The sequence below is a fragment of the Phalacrocorax carbo genome, chromosome 1 (assembly GCF_963921805.1).
Source record: "Phalacrocorax carbo chromosome 1, bPhaCar2.1, whole genome shotgun sequence".
In the NCBI taxonomy this organism is placed as follows: domain Eukaryota; kingdom Metazoa; phylum Chordata; class Aves; order Suliformes; family Phalacrocoracidae; genus Phalacrocorax; species Phalacrocorax carbo.
The window spans coordinates 38,054,071-38,072,832 of record NC_087513.1 but is presented as its reverse complement, the minus strand read 5'-3'; the positions used below and the strand labels follow the sequence as shown (position 1 = coordinate 38,072,832).

At 43.6% G+C, this 18,762-nt stretch overlaps 1 protein-coding gene across 1 annotated transcript in view; it reads left to right on the top strand.

Moving 5' to 3' along the window:
- The first annotated feature begins 17,618 nt into the window (after positions 1-17,618).
- Positions 17,619-18,762, top strand: part of WIF1 (WNT inhibitory factor 1) — a 46,209-nt gene continuing 45,065 nt past the window's right edge. Inside the window, exons 1-2 of the mRNA XM_064448777.1 lie at positions 17,619-17,817; positions 17,920-18,059. Coding sequence (XP_064304847.1) covers positions 17,685-17,817; positions 17,920-18,059 — 273 coding nt within the window. The 5' untranslated portion in view covers positions 17,619-17,684. The remainder of the gene's footprint in view (positions 17,818-17,919; positions 18,060-18,762) is intronic.

Genomic DNA, 18,762 nt, shown 5'->3' with positions numbered 1-18,762 from the left:
GTTACTCCTAAGACAGCATGCATAGGAAGAAATCACTCTTCACTACAAAAACAAACTGTATTACTCTATTTTTAAACACATTTACTCTGTTTTATTGAGTTGTTGCAAATACTACATGATGAACATGAAATAACTTTCTGTTTGTAAAACGGAATGGGCTTTTTACTCAGAAAACTAATTTTTAAATATTGCAGTTGCTGCCACCGTGCTAGTTCTGTGTGAACAGACTCACTTGCACACCCCTCTTTTAAGTTCTTATTTGTCCTCCTTACAACTTCCGTGCAAGTTTTTGTAATGAGAGTGAATCCATCTTTGTTAAAGTTAACGGTGGGGTAGTGGTAATAACACGTACCATTTGTTTATGTGTTGACCGTGCCATTCTGCACGTGAGCCTGCATGTTTTGCTGGTACGTCTTTTTCTGATACGCTTTTCTTTCCTGAGGGCACCCTATTAATGTTCAGAAGGCTTATGCCACTTCTTGCCTTTGCATTGCTGCTTATTTGTGGCTAAGATGTGGGCACCTGCAAGGCATCTAATGCTCACGCTTCCCATGTGATGCTGGACTGTGTGCATATTGCAACAGCGTGAGCATAGTGCACTAGATATCCTCTGTCCTGTGAAGAGGCCACGTGTTTCCAGATTACAGTTCTTGCCCAAGTGTCCCGCAGTAGTTCCACACCCACAAAGAGTGTGATGACTTGGTATGACTGTGTAGTTCTTGTCACTAAAAGTGAACTGTCTTACTTCATAAGTCTGAGACTTCATAAAGCAACAGAATCCCCTCCTTCAGTTAATACTTTGCCTTTTGTATAACATATAACTGATCCATAGAACAGCGTATTCTCAGTTGGGTGTTCATCCCTGATCAGGTCATATAATTCCTGGCTTTCTTCATTATGTCGGCGTTCCTGGGCACTGGCCATTTTAATGGGACTGTTGGAGGCATTACTGCTGACTCTGTATGTTGAAAAAAAATCCACAAAGCAGCACTCCAAATCCTTAAGACTGGCTTAAAAATCTGTATTTACGTAGAAAGGACAGTTTATTTACGTATAAGCCTTTCACTAAAATTTGCTTTTGTGTTCAGTTCTTTTCTCAGAAACCAGAATGGCTAGGTATATTTATTTTAAAACCTGAACCCAAGCTGTCCAACTCCCCAGAAACTGAGCTTAAAGAAGAATGCTAGCTATCAGAAGACAAGAGATTTTATGACAAAGTATGACAAAGAAATAATAAGAAAAAAAACTAATAGGAAAAAACCCCAACAATAGAGATAAGGGCTTTAGGAATAAAACAAGAAATATTAGTGGCTAAAAGCTGATGTTTATTATGGTAGTCAATTTTTACCTTCCAGCCTCTTTTTTGGGAAGCTAGCAGAAACATTGTAGTTACAGAGCGGCAGATGTATGAAATCATGAGTGCAGATGAACAGTTGAGAGACCCATGCTGAAGTTATTCAGACAGAATGGATAAATCTCATAAGCAGGACAGTATCAAAATGTCACTCAGCTGTTGGTCCCTAAAACATTCTTGCCCTGTTACCGTTTGTCTCAGAGTAATTGCTGCTAGAAGGCTACTGCATGCTGTAATAGACAGTTCTTAGTGGGTAACAAACCAGTTGTGTAGTTCATTCTCTAAAGCATTGCAGTAGATTACATCCAGGGTTTTTTGTTTAAATTTGAAAAGGAAAAAGTGAAACTGAGCTTGGTAGTCAGGCAGAGTATTTTTCGTATTGGTTCACTACTCTTAACATAGAGAACCTCTGGCTACATAAAATATATATTTGCCACCCAGAATTGGCAGAGGTACTTCTATGTATGTCTAGTACCCTACCAGCACAGTTGTAGCCGAAGCTTGTGGCAATACACTATTCTGGCTTTTGAGCCTCTACTTTCCTATTATTAAGTATCCCTTGCAAATAGTTTCAAGGCCTAAGGAATGATTAAAACTAGAGATACATCCTTAATCACAGGAGAATACTCGGAAGGGATCCCATCTGTCTGGAATCCACAGAATCCTGAAAACGTGGAGATGCCTCATTTCCTGCATTCCTGTACCTTTCTTTACTTAAGGAAATACCTATGAGCACCATGCAGGATGCAGACGTGTTGAATATACCTGATGAGATTTTTTTGTGATGTCCTAAACAACCTTTAATATGGGTGTAGACATGGCACTGTACCCTGGGACCTTGGTAGTGTTTGCCAGCAATGTGAAGAGCAGTGTAGACATAGCCACAAAGAGCTCACTGTTTACAGTTATATCCCTGACTTTGATTCAAGGCTAGTGTCTTGAAAACTTAGGTTTATTTCATTCATCTAATAAAGTTTAGAAGAACCATCATTCATGGAACAGAAAAAATGAAGTTTACATTTTACATTTTCATTTAAGGCTAATTGTGTAATGCATTTCTTCTGCCACAAAGCTCTAATTTCAGTTTATTCAATGAATAAGCAGAGTATAAATACATAAAATAGACAAAATTAATCAAATCAAATAATTTCTCAATAGGCCCACCATTCTGCTTTCCGTCCATGTCATTTGGCTGCTGCAAAACACTAAATTCACCGTGTTCCAAACAGTTATTGGTATTACTATCTATGCTTGTTTAGCACTTGGAGACCTGAGCCAGTTTCATTGCTCTCTGGTACCTGGCACTGTGCAAACATAAGAGAAGATAATCCCTGTCTCTTGAGTACACACTTGCCTCCCTTGCCTCCCACCTGAACTGCAGGCAAGATACATAAGTAGGAAGCCAGCAACCTTTAGAAAATCCCGTGTTCCTACGGAAAGCACTTGCACATCTCAGCAAGCGTCTCAGTCCCCCCTGCTCTCAGCTTCTTACTGAGTACTGAATTAATCTTTTTGTTGCTAGTGCTCAGTGGTGTGGACCTGGCATATTCAAAAGATTTCCTTAAGCTGTGTAATTTCCACTGTCAGTAACTCCATTTACAAAGAAAATGTCTCCCGTAGAAGAAGGAAGAACTTCGACAAGAACCACTCACTGACAATGGGAACAAAGTCCCACTGGCCCTAAGGACTACCATTTCCTACTCAAAGTACGTGCCACATTTCTGGAACTTCGTTTTCTCTCATAAAAATCAAACACATTTAGGGAGTGTTAACAACAACCCATTTCTGGCCTACCAGTAGGCTACCCACATCTCCATTTAAAAGCAGCTTGGTCCTACCTGAACCAACGCTTCTGTGTCACTCATCATGGGAGTCTCTAGCATGCACCACACACCCCGCTTGTCTAACACATGTAGATGTCATCGTTGCACTTGGTTCCCCTCTGTGAGGATGATGCATTGAAAGTTTTCCTTCACCACTGCTTAGCTGTCTTCCCCAAACTGCTAATGGCTTCTGCCCCATTGCTTCAGCTTCTGCTCCATGGGGTAAGTCATGGAGGCAAGTCCAACAGTGTGCTACATTCATCCTTCAAAGGTGGTGACCTCAGTATGCGTGGTCACTCAGCAGGGAACATGGGCAGTGCCTGGCAGAGAGGGCCAGGTTTTAACATTTTGAAAGGTGTGTAAGGCGCCTGCCTTCTGCTCAGGAGAAGGTGGCTACAACCCCAATACACATTCTCCCCCTATTCCTCCACTTAGGCTGAGCCAAATGTAAGCGAAGTGTTCTTCAGAGCCGGGCTGCTTTGTTGACATGCTGAGCATCTTGGTTAGAGAATGGAGGTAGGGATGCCAAGAAACTGACGCCCTGGCCCCACAATAATGTCCTCCAGTTATGTGGCCTTTTGTTCCTTAATTCCGCATGATCATTACAGGCCAGAGATCTGCCTCTCCTCTTATATGTCGGACTTCATACGAAGGCTAGATCCTTCAAGTCCAGGGTGTACTGTGTAGCATCCTGTCCAAAGGTGTTATTTAATTTCTCAGACCAGAAACACATCTGACAAGCTGTTCTTGGTTATTGTACCTGACCTGAAAAAAGATGGCCTTCACCTTTCTGAACTTTCATTAGAACTGCCATCCTTTTACTGTAAACTGTTGGATCAGCTCCAATATCACTTCTGGGAAATCCTTGCAGCAGCAAACCCCTAGTCTTCTCCCTGCATAGCCAGACAAGAGCAACACTTTCTGCCAGCTCTCCAACTCACCTCTCCATGCCTCTATGGTGAGTTGGGCCAGGGTGGAACATCTCACTTTTCTTGTGGAAAAGAAACATAAAAAGGGAAAAAACCTCATAGAAATTAAACAGAGACACAGTAGAAATAGAAGAAAGAGTATAAAAAATTAAGAAAGGTAAAAGGAATGGAAGAAAACAGGGGGAACAGCTGAAAGTAGTAATAACAAAATACACAACAAATTAAAAGCCAAATACTGAAATGACTGCTTCATACCACATGAGGCTTTATACGACAGTGCAGAGGTGTTCTTACAAGAAATCCTAGAAGAAGTGTTTGGAGGAGCTCTACATGCATATGGGATGACATAGGGCAGGGGAAAGAAGGGGGGTTTTTTCTGCTATTTATCCATGCTGTGTAGGGAGCAGTAGGTAGAGGAGTCAACTCTCATCCACACCATGACTTCATCTGGAGTGCCGACAGTTGTGCTCCAGATGTCTATGGAAAAGGAAAACAGTGTTTGCAAAGCTGAAGGATTGGGGGCCTGTAGCACACAGGTAATATACCCTCTGAGCGACAGAATAGAGGCTCCTCTAACTTACAGCTTTCTAGCATCTATGGACACAGGTTTCCCCTGGCTAAAATTAATCTGTGTGAAAAGTTCTGAGTCAAAAATAAACACAGCAGGAAAAATAAAATATTATGTAATATAACTGTGCTGAACAAAAAATTCTCCCATGCAAAGAACCTGTGGGAAAGAACGAACCATCCAGGTATATGGCTGAGGTACTTGTGGAGGGTTTTCAGCCAGCTGTGATCTTAAAAAAAAAAGCTGAAATTAAACATGCACTTCAGTGTTAGCAGAGCAAATTACCCAAATGACTCACCTAAGGTCATAAAGATGACTGTGGCAGAGCTGTAAACTGAGTTAATGTCATGAGGGCAAATGAAGAGCCTTGTTCTTTGCTCTTGGCTCTGCCACTGACTTACTGTGTGGCAAATCACTTCCTCTTCAGGTGACTCAGTTTCTCCCATAGGCAACTGGAAATAATGATTCATCTTTGTAAAAGTCCTTTAAGAATGAAGATGGAAAATGTTATAGAAGAGCGAAGCAGGAATTCTATTCCAGTGCTCTTCCCAGCCCACCTTTTGTCCTATTCTTACTGGATTTTTTGGAGAATGATGTCTTTGTTACTGTGAATGGTATTCTTGTTAGAGATAATAAAGCTGCAAATTACATAGCAAAATCATGTTAATGAATTAAATGCCGGATTACATCTATTATATGCTATAAACAAACAGAAGATGTGCTAAAAGAAAATTATCTGTGCTGCAGTCAGTCAGGCAAAAAATGAAATGACAGTTCACTACTCAACCTGGATGAAAAAAAGCAGTATGTGACTAAGTGAATTAAAAAGCTATCATAATATAAGTAGAAACAAGGTAGGCATGTATTACTAGACCCTTAAAGGTGTGCTGAAACAGGCACAGATAGAAGAACCGAATGAGAACATGTTAGATCATAAAAGGAAGATTATAATTTTAAAGTCAACAACCTTGTTTACAGCAGAAACAAGAAAACATATAGCAGTTGAGGTAAAGCGCTCTAAGAGGACAAAAAGGAGTACAGGCCTTACTTTGTGGGTTGGTACACAGGGAAAATCAATTAACTCTTCTACAAACTTCAAGAAGTAAAATGGGGAAGATGGGCAAAGCAAAGTTTTCAGATGAGCCTTTTGTAATATATTCCTTATCTTCCAAGTGTCGAAGTTCAGATGTGCGTAAGCCCAGTTTTTAGAAAAGCTAATCATTCACAAATCTAAATGAAATTAATTGGAACACCATCTAGAAAAATATAGGTCGGAAATTTTTCCAGCTAAGATCTATAATAGCTGTAATTAGTTTTCAAGCAAAGTTTTCAATATCATACATGCACATTTGCAACCTAGCGAACACCTGCTATTTGTTATAACCATATGAAAATCTACAAACAGCCAGTTAGCCAGCTGTATCTTATATTGACCAAGATGGTACCTTCAAATTAATGCTTAAATCTACATTTTACATATGCAACTGAACATAGGTAGTTTAGAAATTGTGTTTCAAATTTATTTTTAAAATGTTTTAAACCCTCTGTCATTCAGAATATTGTGCAATCTCAATAAAGACAATATCCAATAGGTCTTAAACATAATTTTGCTTTTGCTCTTACCCAGGCAAATTTTCCATGCTTCTTTATCCTCAGCTCAAGGACAACTCCATGCCAATTCTTAGATACATCTGGACCTATTTTGGTCATCTGAAAGAATATAAATATATATATGATGCTGGATTGTTCCATGAAGACAGTAGTTGCTTCAATTGCTTCCATATATTTTGCATGATGCTATGACATTTATTTTATATCACTGCCTTGTAATTTGGTTTTAGCTTTCTTTTATAACATATCTCTGCTTTCCATGGCTATTTTACTGACTCTCTGGAGCATTTCCTATTTAAATTACCATTTACTGAAGCCATGCTGTAGGACCTATTACTCCTTGCTCCTTCGGCTAGGAAACATTTGACTATACACAGTTCAGCATTTTTTATATCATTTTACATCATTCATATTGACATTGTGTTAGCTGTACAAGTTCTCTCATTCACTCTGTTAACTGTGGAAGTCTGGGCGCTTTTAAATCTATCTGAGTCTGTCATTAGGATTTTCTGAAGAACTCATGCCAGACAAAAGTCTCTAAATACATGTTGTAGATAATGTATACATTTTAACGCTCTCATTATCCATCTGTTGCTCTCAGAATTCATATTTTACTTTCAGCTTTTCCATAATCTCACATTATTTCTTCTCCTTCTGACATCTGGTAATGCTGTAGTGCTGTAACTTATGTAATGAACAGATTGCTGAGGATACATACAAATTCCAGATACTCCATCATTCCCTTCACTGAATCTCTTCCTTCTGTGAGTTTCTGTATTGGATTTGTCTTAGCATACCCACTCTGCTTCGCCTGTTTGGTACTCACTGTGTGGTACTCAGTACTACGTGAACTATGCAATTCAAGAACACGCTGTGTGTAAAGGACATCATTAACCTATTAACTAACATGCTACAAGGCTGCTGTTCTCACTCTGCTTCACGTGCTGCCTGTGTAGTTTGGAAACAAACAGACTCTTTTTCATTCTCTACAGTCTGCCACACGTGTAAAAATATTTCTGGGTCCTGGCTATTGAGCAAACCTCCATCTCCAGGAATTAATATGACAAAGAGAAATCCTAGTGTTGAGCTTTCTAAGCAGTGTAGTCCTTTTGTATCTCACTCCAGCACCCACTGTCACTACCTGCCGTAGGCACGAACCCAAAAGTTCTCTGGTGTGGCTACTGCTTTCAGTAAAAAAACAGCACCAGTCTTCTGCAGAGATTCAGAATTTTCTTATTTTCTCAGAATACCCTATTTTAATTAGAAAACTTTCAGATGTGTCAGAGTAAATATGGAAGAACTTTAATGCAATTTAAAAAGTTTGTAATTATTGTGTTTAATGCCAGGCATGTCATATTCTTTTGCTGATTGGATCCTCTCATAGTTTTTGAATTTGCCAACACCCTGTCCTTCTACATCTGTTACTGCATTTCTTCTTTCGGCTTTCTTGCCTGCATGTCAAGGACTACAACCCTTGGTGTTCAGTTCCTCAGCTCCTTTACCCTTCACTACCAAAGGGACTGGAAAGCCTTTGCCCTCAGTCCAGATGTTTTGGTTCTCTGTACTCACTCCCACATGAAACCCACCTTAGTCAGCCCCATCCTGAGGCAGCTGAAAGGCCACAAAGATTTTAGTCCCTCATGTGCAAGAAATTAAGCTTAGCAAGTGTAATAAACATTAGCCATTAGAAACAAAATGTCGCACATGAATGGCCCAGGGAACAGAGAAATTAAAACTTCTGTGGCAGAAAATAATTTGCTGGGGAAGGAATATTCCACTATCAGAGAATGTAAGAGGCCCTAATTAGAAGTTCATGATTTTCACGGTATAGTTCTTTGTTGTTTCAGATCACTCCAGTGTGTTAATTTTTTCCTCCATCTAGCTTTATCTATAGCTCAATATACTTCACTTACTTCTAAATGATGTTGTGCTACACAGCTTCCCTTGTATTGAGACACGTCAGTATACCTTTGCCTACTTGTCGTGTAAGCAGAGCTGCCACGTGTCCTATCTTCTGCTAACACCTGGATTTTGAATGGGGCTCCTAAAAAGCACTCCTCCTGGGTTTCTCATGTGTGTGCTCCCATCTCTCTGGCTGCGTAGTAAGGAAAGCAGCAAAACTAAAGAATCCAAGTGGTTTTGCTTCAAGGAGAAAAGTAACTGTATTCCCTTTTCTGTAAAAACATGGCCAATAGGCTGTGGTTTTTTTAAAAAACAGAGACAGGAAAGGCATTGCTGACAAACAAGCAGCTCCCCACAGTGTCATCCTCCTGACACCATCTAAAATCCACACACATGAAATGCAGGGTCCAGGCAGTCCCGCTCTGAACATGAGCCATTTGATGTTCTGATGTGCCGTACAGCGGCACGGGGGCCCAGGGCGATGCCTCAGCAGCAGCTGCACAGTCGTTCCAGGAAGATGGGGGCGTTGAAGATATATAATGAGACAGAAATTCTGGCCCTGTTAGGTCAACGGCAGTTTTACCACTGCCTTTAGGCTAGGATGGCATCCCGCGTGCCTGACTCATATTGTACCGAAACTCTGAACTGAGTATCAGGATCCCTTCCCTGCCCACCCTTGCTCTTCTGTCTCCTTGCCAGTTCCAGCATGGGGAAGGTTTGAATTGGGAGATGAATGGGGCCATGCTCCCTTTTCTTTAGCACTATTCAAAGTATTGTGTAGCTTCTCATATAGCATGTCTGGATCCTGCCCTGTGTAATGTACAAAGGCAGCAGGAGAACACGGTTGAATGGCTGTGCTTCAAAAATCACATGATTTTTGGATTATTTTGTTCTCCCATGCAGTTTAATGCCAGAGGGGAACATATGGCCCAAAGTGATTTTTTTCCCGCTTTACAATTCACATATTCTTTAACATATGCGAGGCATTATTTCATGCTATGGCATCTATAATCCCTTCCATGTCTGTTCTTCCCTACCACAGGATGGACAACGTACATATTATCTTTCCGCTCCTAAGGCACTGTTACTCTGATGGTCTTTTCAGACATTGGTTATAGTTTTCCAAGAATGTTCCTAGAACATTTTAATGTGCTTTTGTATTATTTCTGTGCGAAATTGTAATGATATCTTTAGTTTTAACTTTGATTCTGTAAGCACTTGAAGTTCTCTTGCTAGGCAAGTCACAGACCACTTGATCAGTTATCAAAGAAGCTTGCATGATCCCATAGTCGCAGAATTTGAGCTTTTAATCTCCAGTGTATGACATATGCATCGAAGCCTTTGTGGGCAGCCACATTCAGCAACAAATCATACAGCTCATACATTTCATTCCTTTTCAGTGAGCAATATTTACCAAATCTGCCCATTATCTCCTGCGACAGATGTAGATGTTAAACCCTCTGAAGCTGGTATTGCAGGTAACTAACTCAGATAAAAGAGATTGCTTTGTGTGGTACAATACAAGCATAACTTTGTAAAGGATGAATTTCTGTCAGCTTTTACTCATGTTCTCTGTCATTTCTAAGGTAGAAACTTAATTGCATCCACTCTTCTCTCCTTCTTCCCCTTTATTTTTTACTTTGCTAAGATCTTCTAGCTTTCTCTCTAAAACCCCACTAAATTCAGTGTTGCTTAGTGTAAAACTATGTCCACTAGAGTGGAAAAAATAATTCCCTGTACCTCTTAATAAGATATAAGAAGATTTGTCCCAAACAGATGTAAGTAACTGTGAATGTTGAAAAAGAGCTAAAAGAAAGTTAATTTATGCAGAAATGGGATAATGAACAGTACTAGCAATCTCAGAGGGTACTGCATCTAATACAGACTAGATTACTACAGTTGGCATCTCATGACTGATGGATTTTCTATCTGAGAAGGTGTACTCTTCAACTGAAGTTCCCTCCGCATTTGGGGACATCTAGGGCAAAGTAATTCTATTGTATGTGATAACGTGTGAGGACAGACTGCACTTCTGTCACAGACAGGACATTTAGAGGATGTCTCTTTTTTTCCTGCTCGACTACTAACTACCTGCAATAAGATATTAAATACACTTTGAGACCTATAATTATCTGTCAAAATTGGTGAAAATCAACTAATCAGTTCACAGACATTGAGAACTTTTTATAGATGTTATTTTCATAGGAAGCCAAGCTAAAAAATAAAACAGTGTTCTTAAGAAAAGTCAGTGGCGTGGCCAGTGAACGGCACTTGCCAACATATCTCTGAAGAGAGTATTGCAAAGATAACAAAAAGCCAGAGAAAGGGAAGAAGACCAGGAACGTGGAAGAGAAAGCAAGGATGTGCACTGTAGGGAAGGGACAAGCAACTCGAGTCATGATAATATACATATTATATTTATATAATAGCACTAAGCAGTGGAGAGCAGAAGGATAAGGGTTTCCTTAGTGTGCAAACCAAGGGAATGCTCATGGTAAAAAAAAAAAAGGCAATTCAAAACTGGGAGATTTCCTCTTTGCCCCCAGCATAGCCAGCTGGACTCTGGAATTCCTTGTGTCTGAGGATAGGCTAAAAGCAGTGCCTGGACCAGCGTGGCAGCCTCCTGGCAGCCTCCAGCGCTCCTCAAAGGTGAGCCCCTGCAGTGGCCAGGGCCCACGCTGCGGGCAGGCGTCCTGGTGCTCCAGCTAGTGCTGCCTGCCTGCAAGCAGTGCCCAAGTCCGGGACCGGAGCATCCCCTCAGCAAGCTTTCTTCCCATGAAAGTGGGGCAAACGCCTGCTCCTGGCATCACCCCAGAAATCCACCCTGGTAAACAGTATGACACTATTAAATAGGATTTTTCCATCTTCTGCAGAAGCGCCAGTAAGGGCCACCAGAACCTGGACCACCCGCCTAAGCTAAGGCTGCCATTTCCAGGCAATGTTCCGTCCTCTCTCAAGCACCACAGGACAAAATACGTTGGTGAGGCAGTAGTGTGCTCTTCATCCACTTAAAAGTACTACAGCATTTTCATAAATGCAAGGAATAAAAGGAAATTCAGAAGAATTGTTTTATATATACATATTTCAATACAAAGTTTTCCTTTAATTATTTCCAAGAATATTGCAGAGTTAAATATTTCAATGCAACTTGGATAAATTAATTTATAAGCCCAATTGCTAATCTTACAAACAGGAAAAGTACAATAAATTATGTTAACACTAAACTAACGTAACTGTTTAGTTTAGTATGTTTTTCAATTGGTTAAGGGACATTAAGGACATAAAATTTTCATTATATCCATTTTTTTTTCTCAAGGAAAAAATAAGATTTGAGAAAACTGAAACAATTAAAAATACACTTGCACAGAAATTATTTTTAGAAATTAAATAAAACTGAAAACAAAAGGTTTACTCTCAATTGTTTAAAATTACTTTGGTCTGATAGTTTTGAAATGAGTATTCACATCTCTCAGGCAAACACAAAATCAGTTTCAGAAATGGAACTTGCAACTCAAAGCAAAGTTAGACGTGATGTCACCCGGAGAAAGAGCTGGGAACGGATGCCTTCAGGCTAACAGCAATGATCAGTTTTGGAATTAATTGGTAAAACAGTTAGTGTGCACTGATCCTTTTAAAAATGAAACCATTAAAGTCTAAATTTACTATATTCTATTAAAATATTGAAAATTAAAAATTAATTAAAGCAGGGCTTATTTGCTACTGCATTTTAAAAGGTTAGATCTGCTTATTTAAAAGCTGAGAAATGGTACACAAGTTATAAAACACACCCCCCCAGCATTTAAAAAATTGCAAATTCAGTTATTCAAAAACTTTTAAAACTCCCAGAATGAAGATTATGCATGTAACGTGTTCATGCATCATAAGATGGTAGTTAATAATACAGTTGCAGAAAACAAACAATTCCTATCTGATATTTCATCTTCTCCAAACTCTGCATCTTCTGGCCCTGATCATCTGTGCTATGCTATCCTTTTTAAAGACAGGATTGCACATTTTTACGCCACGTCTGGGATTACCTGCCTGGATTCTGGGATTCTGCAGGGAAGACTGAAGATCTGATGTCAGGCACCCAGAAATGAAGAACAAAAATTGGTGACTACCTGGGAAAAAGAATGAAGTAACTTGGCCATTGCCACATAGGAACGTGACAGAAACAGGGACAAGGACATCTCTCTCTAACTTCTTTAGCGATGTGATAATTTTTACTTCTGCAAACTCCTGTCTCATTTGCTTTTAAACTTTCAAACTTCAGCAAAAAATGAGGCAGCAGCTTTAAAAATAATTGTCTTCTTCAGCACCAAGCCTGCTTCAAATCCAGGTCAATTCCTCTCTCTCCAATGGGTGAGCCAAGAATATTGTAGGAAAAGAAACAGAACAGATAGTGAAATGTATCACAAATGATATAAAACCAGAGACCTCTTCTCTAGAGTGTGTGATGTTACAACATGCAGAGTGATGCTTTAACATAGCTTTTAATGCTACTGTACAGACTGTGTTCTAAAATAAGTAATTAGAATGTTATATTCAGAATAATTGAAGGTGGAGTCTTTGATTTCCCATTTGAAATTTCAGAAACTTCATGTATTCCAATTCCAGCAAAACTGATTTTTCAAATAAATATAGTTCTATGATTTTTTTTTCATGCCAGCTCTTAATGCCTTGCATCGTTTTGGCCTAACCAGGAAGAATTTAAGGGGATCTAATTCCCAATGAATAAACTTTGTTTCTGCTGAAACTGGCAGGAATTCTGTGATTCACTTCAGTGAATAAACCCAGTGAAGGCTGAGCACTTCTTAAAGTCCTGTTGCAATTTGGCATCTCCTTCCTTATTTAAATTGTGCGGGTGTTATTTATTATCTACCAATGTTCACCACAAAGAAACAAATAAATAAAATACTTACTATTTCCGTATACCTGAGATGAAGCAGCATGTATAATCTTTGGGATTAATATTATCACCTCAGGCCATATTTGTGCCCATTACTGTAATTATTTATGCCTTTTCCTCCCTCTTTTTCTATTGCTCATAACTGATGATCAAAGGGCATCAGGCACTGACTTCCATATCCCTCCCTAGATATATCATCATTCAAACCATCCATTCATTAATTCATTCCGAGGCTGTCATCAGGGGGATGCTGTCAGTTGCAATGAATGTCAGAGCAGTCCCCAAATGCACTATATATGCATTCCTGTGAAAGTTAGTGGATCTTGAAGCCACATTCACAAAATAGTTCTGTTTTCATTTATGTTTTCCATTTCATTAAACAAAGAACCACAAAATGTTCACTTTTCCAAGTATATTCCAATCCACTCTCCATAGTGCTCTCAACTCTCTTAAAAAGTGACTGTTATTCCCTGAAATATGTCATGGAAGTTAAGAGAGACATTTAAATGAGGGATCAAGAAGAAATGTAACGAGCTTTTGCCTAGATCGTCACGTTGAGTGCAAGCAGGCAGTATGAACACAGGCTTTGCAAGCCATGTCCTCGGTGAACCTCATCGTGGTGCAATACTACAACAGAGAGAAGCTCGGGAGAGCGGACACTGCAGTACAACAGGCCAGTCTCAGCACTAACGCAGGGCTCTCTGAAGCCTTGGCAGATGTCACTGGAAAAGAGACACATTGTGTGCAAACACATCCAGAGGTGTACATGGGCTAGGACAGTCTGTAGATATGAATACCTACCCATTGAACTAATTTCAGTCACTACTTACTACTTATTTCTGCAGAAAGTAAGCTGATTGCAACTGCATTTTTTACTTGGGAGTGTTTATATTGTACCATCACAGTTCCAGAAGTGATGTTCCAGGGTTATTAGTTGGCAATTAAATTCCCTTTCTTTGCTAGATCTTAAGAAAGCCACTTTAAGTGATAAATAACAATGTAAAATATTGTATTAGAATTTACAAAATTCTTACCTATATTAAGGTCCCATTTTAACCTCTTTCCAAAAGCTTTATAGTTGAGATGTTATTTTTCCCCACTACATTTCTCATTAGCCACAAACTTAAAATTGCTTGAAGCTACAAAAAAATTAATCATGTTTCATTCTTAAAATCAAAATAGAATCATAGCATCATAGAATGCTTTGGGTTGGAAGGGACCTTTAAAGGTCATCTAGTCCAACCCCCCTGCAGTGAGCTGGGACATCTTCAACTAGATCAGGTTGCTCAGAGCCCTGTCCAGCGTGACCTTGAATGTTTCAGGGATGGGGCATCTACCACCTCTCTGGGCAACCTGTTGCAGGGTTTCACCACGCTTATTGTAAAAAATTTCTTCCTTATATCCAGTCTAAATCTACCCTCCTTCAGTTTAAAACCATCACCCCTTGTCCTGTCACAACAGGACTTGCTAAAGAGGTTGCCCCCATCCTTGCTGTTGTCCCCCTTTAAGCACTGAAAGGCCGCAATAAGGTCTCCCCGCAGCCTTCTCTTCTCCGGGCTGAACAACCCCAACTCTCTCAGCCTGTCCTCACAGGAGAGGTGCGCCAGCCCCCTGGTCATTTTTGTGGCCCTCCTTTGGATCCGCTCCAACAGGTCCATGTCCTTCTTGTGCTGAGGGCTCCAGAGCTGGACGCAGTGTGTGTGTATATATATATATATATATATATATGTAAATGCACCCACGCACAGAGGACACACCATACATATAAATTTTTTTACTCTCTAAAATCAAATCAATTAGGAGCAAATTTCCACGAGGAAGGAAGGGGGGAGCTGCTGCAGCCCCCGCCGCAGGGAGCAGCTCCCGCCCGCCCGTCCCGCCGCTGCCCCGGGGCCTGCAGGGAGCGGGCGCGGCCGGCAGAGGGCGCCCTCGCACCGGCAGGCTCCCGGTGTCTCGCGGGGGCGGGGGGGGGCGGGGGCCCTCCCGGGGCGGGCGGGACGGGGTGAAAGCAGCGGGCTGGAAGCGTGAACTGGAGAGCAACCTCACCCACAGCTCCCCTCCTAACCCTGCAGGCAGTCAGTTCGGGTAGGCGCAGGAACCTGTGTCCGGTCGAACGTATTTCACACAAAATAAATAGTAAATAATAAAAATAATAAATAATCACTGTGATCCACTACGCATCTAGAGGTGGGGCTTTTCTGTTAGAGTATGTAGCGCTGCCTCCAGCTTTTGGAGCCTAAGCTTTTCCAGCTGGGCAAGTTACCTGAGGATTTAGGAGAACCGTATTCCAGCCTACATTTGCCCGCAAATACATTCCTCGGGTGAACCTGTGCAAGGCGCTCCCGCCCTGTGTCCCGGCTCCCCACCCGTAAAGTGCGGTGAAGCTGGGAAGGAGAAGTGTCTGAAAGCGTTGGGAGGTGTGCAGGTGCCTTCTGTATACATGTGCTTGTAGGTAGAAATTGTAGGGATGGCGTTTTCACATTGTGCTTCATAATTACAGGGCATTGACAAATGCATGCATTTATATATGTACACACAATATGTAAATGTGTATTTCTCTCTGGTACACATGCGTGCTGTTCTGGGAAATTTGATAATAAAATCCTGAGCAGACAGAATGACAGAAATAAGGGAGAGGAAAGGAACAGTGATACAGGATTAGCAACGTGATCCATAGACTGAGGAGGAAGATTCACAGAATGGTAGGGGTTGGAAGGGACCTCTGGAGATCATCTTGTCCAACCCCCCTGCTTGAGCAGGGACACCCAGAGCAGGGGGCACAGGAACGCGTCCAGGTGGGTTTTGAATGTCTCCAGGGAAGGAGACTCCACAGCCTCCCTGGGCAGCCTGTGCCACTGCTCTGGCACCCCCACAGGAAAGGCATTTTTTCTCATGCTTAGGTGGAACTTCCTGTGTTCCAACTTGTGCCCATTGCCCTTGTCCTGTCGTTGGGCACTAATGAAAAGGGTCCAGTCCCATCATCCTGACACCCACCCTTTAGATATTTATAGGTATTTATGAAATCCCCCCTCAGTCTTCTCCAGGCTGAACAAACCCAGGTGTCGCAGCCTTTCCTCATATGGGAGATGCTCCAGTGCCCTGATCATCTTGGCAGCTCTCCGCTGGACTTGCTCAAGGAGTTCCCTGTCCTTCCTCAGAAGGAGATGCATGAAAACTCACAGTACGGCATGTTAGTGGGAGGGCAAGGTTATTTCATGTGTTGAACCATAAACTTTTTGCTTAAAAAAAAAAAATCGCCGTTACCAGTTTGGCTGTGCAATCCGGATGTGAAAGAGCATGATAATGACACAGCTCTGTACCTTTTCCCTGTGTGTATGCTAACGTGGCAAACTCCACTCGAATAGATCTGTCTGGAAAAGCAAGACCGGCTTCATGCTGTTTCCCATGACCTGAAGAATTCTGTTCAGGCAGTTAATCCAGAGGTAATTTCTGCAGTCGCCCTAGCAGGACAGGGTGAAACGCAGTAGCATCCAAAGAGCATTCACAGGCAGAAAATACCCTCCAGCTCCTTCAGACAGAAACTTGGGGGGATTCCTCAAATTTTATCTATCCTGCTTAGTTTTAGCTTTTAAAAAAAGGCTTGCGTTCTTTTCTTCGGAAAGAATCCAGAAAATTTAGAAACAATATTTTTTATTCCTTTAAAAGGCATGATTCTGTCCAAATAACTTTTTGAATAGAAAATTCTTTCAGCTTTACTGAGTTTCTATATTGAGCCAATTCCAGATTTTGTGTAAACGACAACACTTCTGTGTTTTCCAGTGTCTCCACTGTTCTTGAGACCTTCGGGCAAATGCAAGGTGAAAAGCCTTTTCTCCCTGTAGCACGTCGTCAGATTCACCGCGCAGTTCCCTAGAGCTGGGAAGAGCCGTCCCTGCCGCACCGCCGGGCCCACGGCTCGCTCTGCGGCCTGGCCAGCCAGTGCGGGTGGGTGCCTCGCCCGGCTTTGCTGGATCCCACTGGGACCCCCAACCCAACCGCCCCCACGTGCCGTTTCAGTGATGCTTCCCCAACCCCAAAACACCTCGTGCACTGGGTGACCTCTATGTCCAAACGCAGTTTCTTCGCGCAGACCTGGGTTTATTCGGCGATGCTTTGGTACCACCGCGGTGGTGCCATCTTGCTGACCAGGGTGCCCCTGCCGGGTGAATGCCGGGAGAGCAGCGCAGGTCTGAGGCACCTCGTGCACAGCATGTGCCGGGCACGGCGACCCCACGGCACGTCCTCCGTGACAGAGGAGGTGTCGGTCACGCACCGTGTCCCGACACAGCCGTCTGACGCCCGGGGCGGGGAGGGGGGGAAACTGGGGGATCGGGTGGCTGACTGCCTCCCCGTGGCTGCCCTCCGCAGCAGGGGAAGGAGCACGCCCGGAGGACTTCGCAAGCGCCGAGCTCCCTCCCGCCCGTGGGACGCCGTGCGTGGCTGCCCCGGCTCCCGCCGCCGCGCCCCCCCCCCCCCCCCGAGCCCGCCCCGCCCCGCGCCCCCCCGCCCCGCCGCCGGGGCCGCCCCGCGGCAGAGGGCAGGCGCGGCGGGAGCGGCGGCGGCAGGCGGCGAGCCGCGGGCGCGGAGCATGGCCCCGGCGGGGCGGCTGTGCGCCGCGCTGCTCTGCGGAGCCCTCAGCCTCTGCAGCCTGCGGGCCGCGCCGCGGCAGCCCGACACGCTCTACCTGTGGATCGACGCCCAGCAAGCCCGGGTCCTCATCGGTAAGCGGGGACGCTCCCCCCCCCCCCCCGCCCAAAACCAGCTGCCGCGGCGGGGCTGGGGTGGGGGGGCTGCCGCCCATCGCGCCCCTTTGCCTTTCGCAGGCTTCGAGGAGGATATTCTGATCGTGTCCGAGGGGAAGATGGCCCCGTTCACCCACGACTTCAGGAAAGCCCAGCAGAGGATGCCCGCCATCCCCGTCGGTATCCACGCAATGAACTTCACCTGGCAGGCGACGGGACGGGTAGGTGCGGAGACGGGGCCGCGGCGAGGGGCGGCTCTTTAAACCCCGGCAGGTGTTTTGCCTTTGGAACCGTTGAGGAAACCCTCTCCGAGGCGTCCCCCGGGCGTGGGTCACCCGCCGCTGTGCCCCTCGCCGGACCCGCGTGGGCAGCGCCGGGAACCGGGGGGGAACCCGGGGGGAACCCGGGGTGTCCCAAGGGGCGGGCGGGCTCGGGCAGGGCGAACGCGGGGGGCAAAGGGCGGTGGGGAGGGCTCAGGGGGCTGCGAGAAGCGCGGGCAGATGGCTCGGCAAGCGTGTTCCCGGGTGGGGTTGTAAAGCGCGGGGGGCAGCCGGGTGTCTCGGGCACTGGAGAACCCGGCGGGCTGGCGAGGCGCGGGCGGGCAGCCGGAGCCCGCGAGGGAGGCACCGGATGCCTTTGGTTTTAATAAAATTTTACCTGACGGTAGTTGTGCGGTTACAATTTCCTTTCAACTTTCTTCAGCTAGTGGATGTATCCTACAGGTTATTCACTGATCCCTATTTGCTGAATGTGCGTGCTTAATGTGTAGCCCTGCTAAATAATAATTCTCTCCTGTAAACTTAATTTTACCAAGTTTCATTGCAAAGCTGCGTAAATCTGCAGTGTATTGAATCCCTTGGGATTCTTTTGTTGAAAAGATAAGAATGCGTGACATATTTTCATGAAGAAACATATGCAAGATTT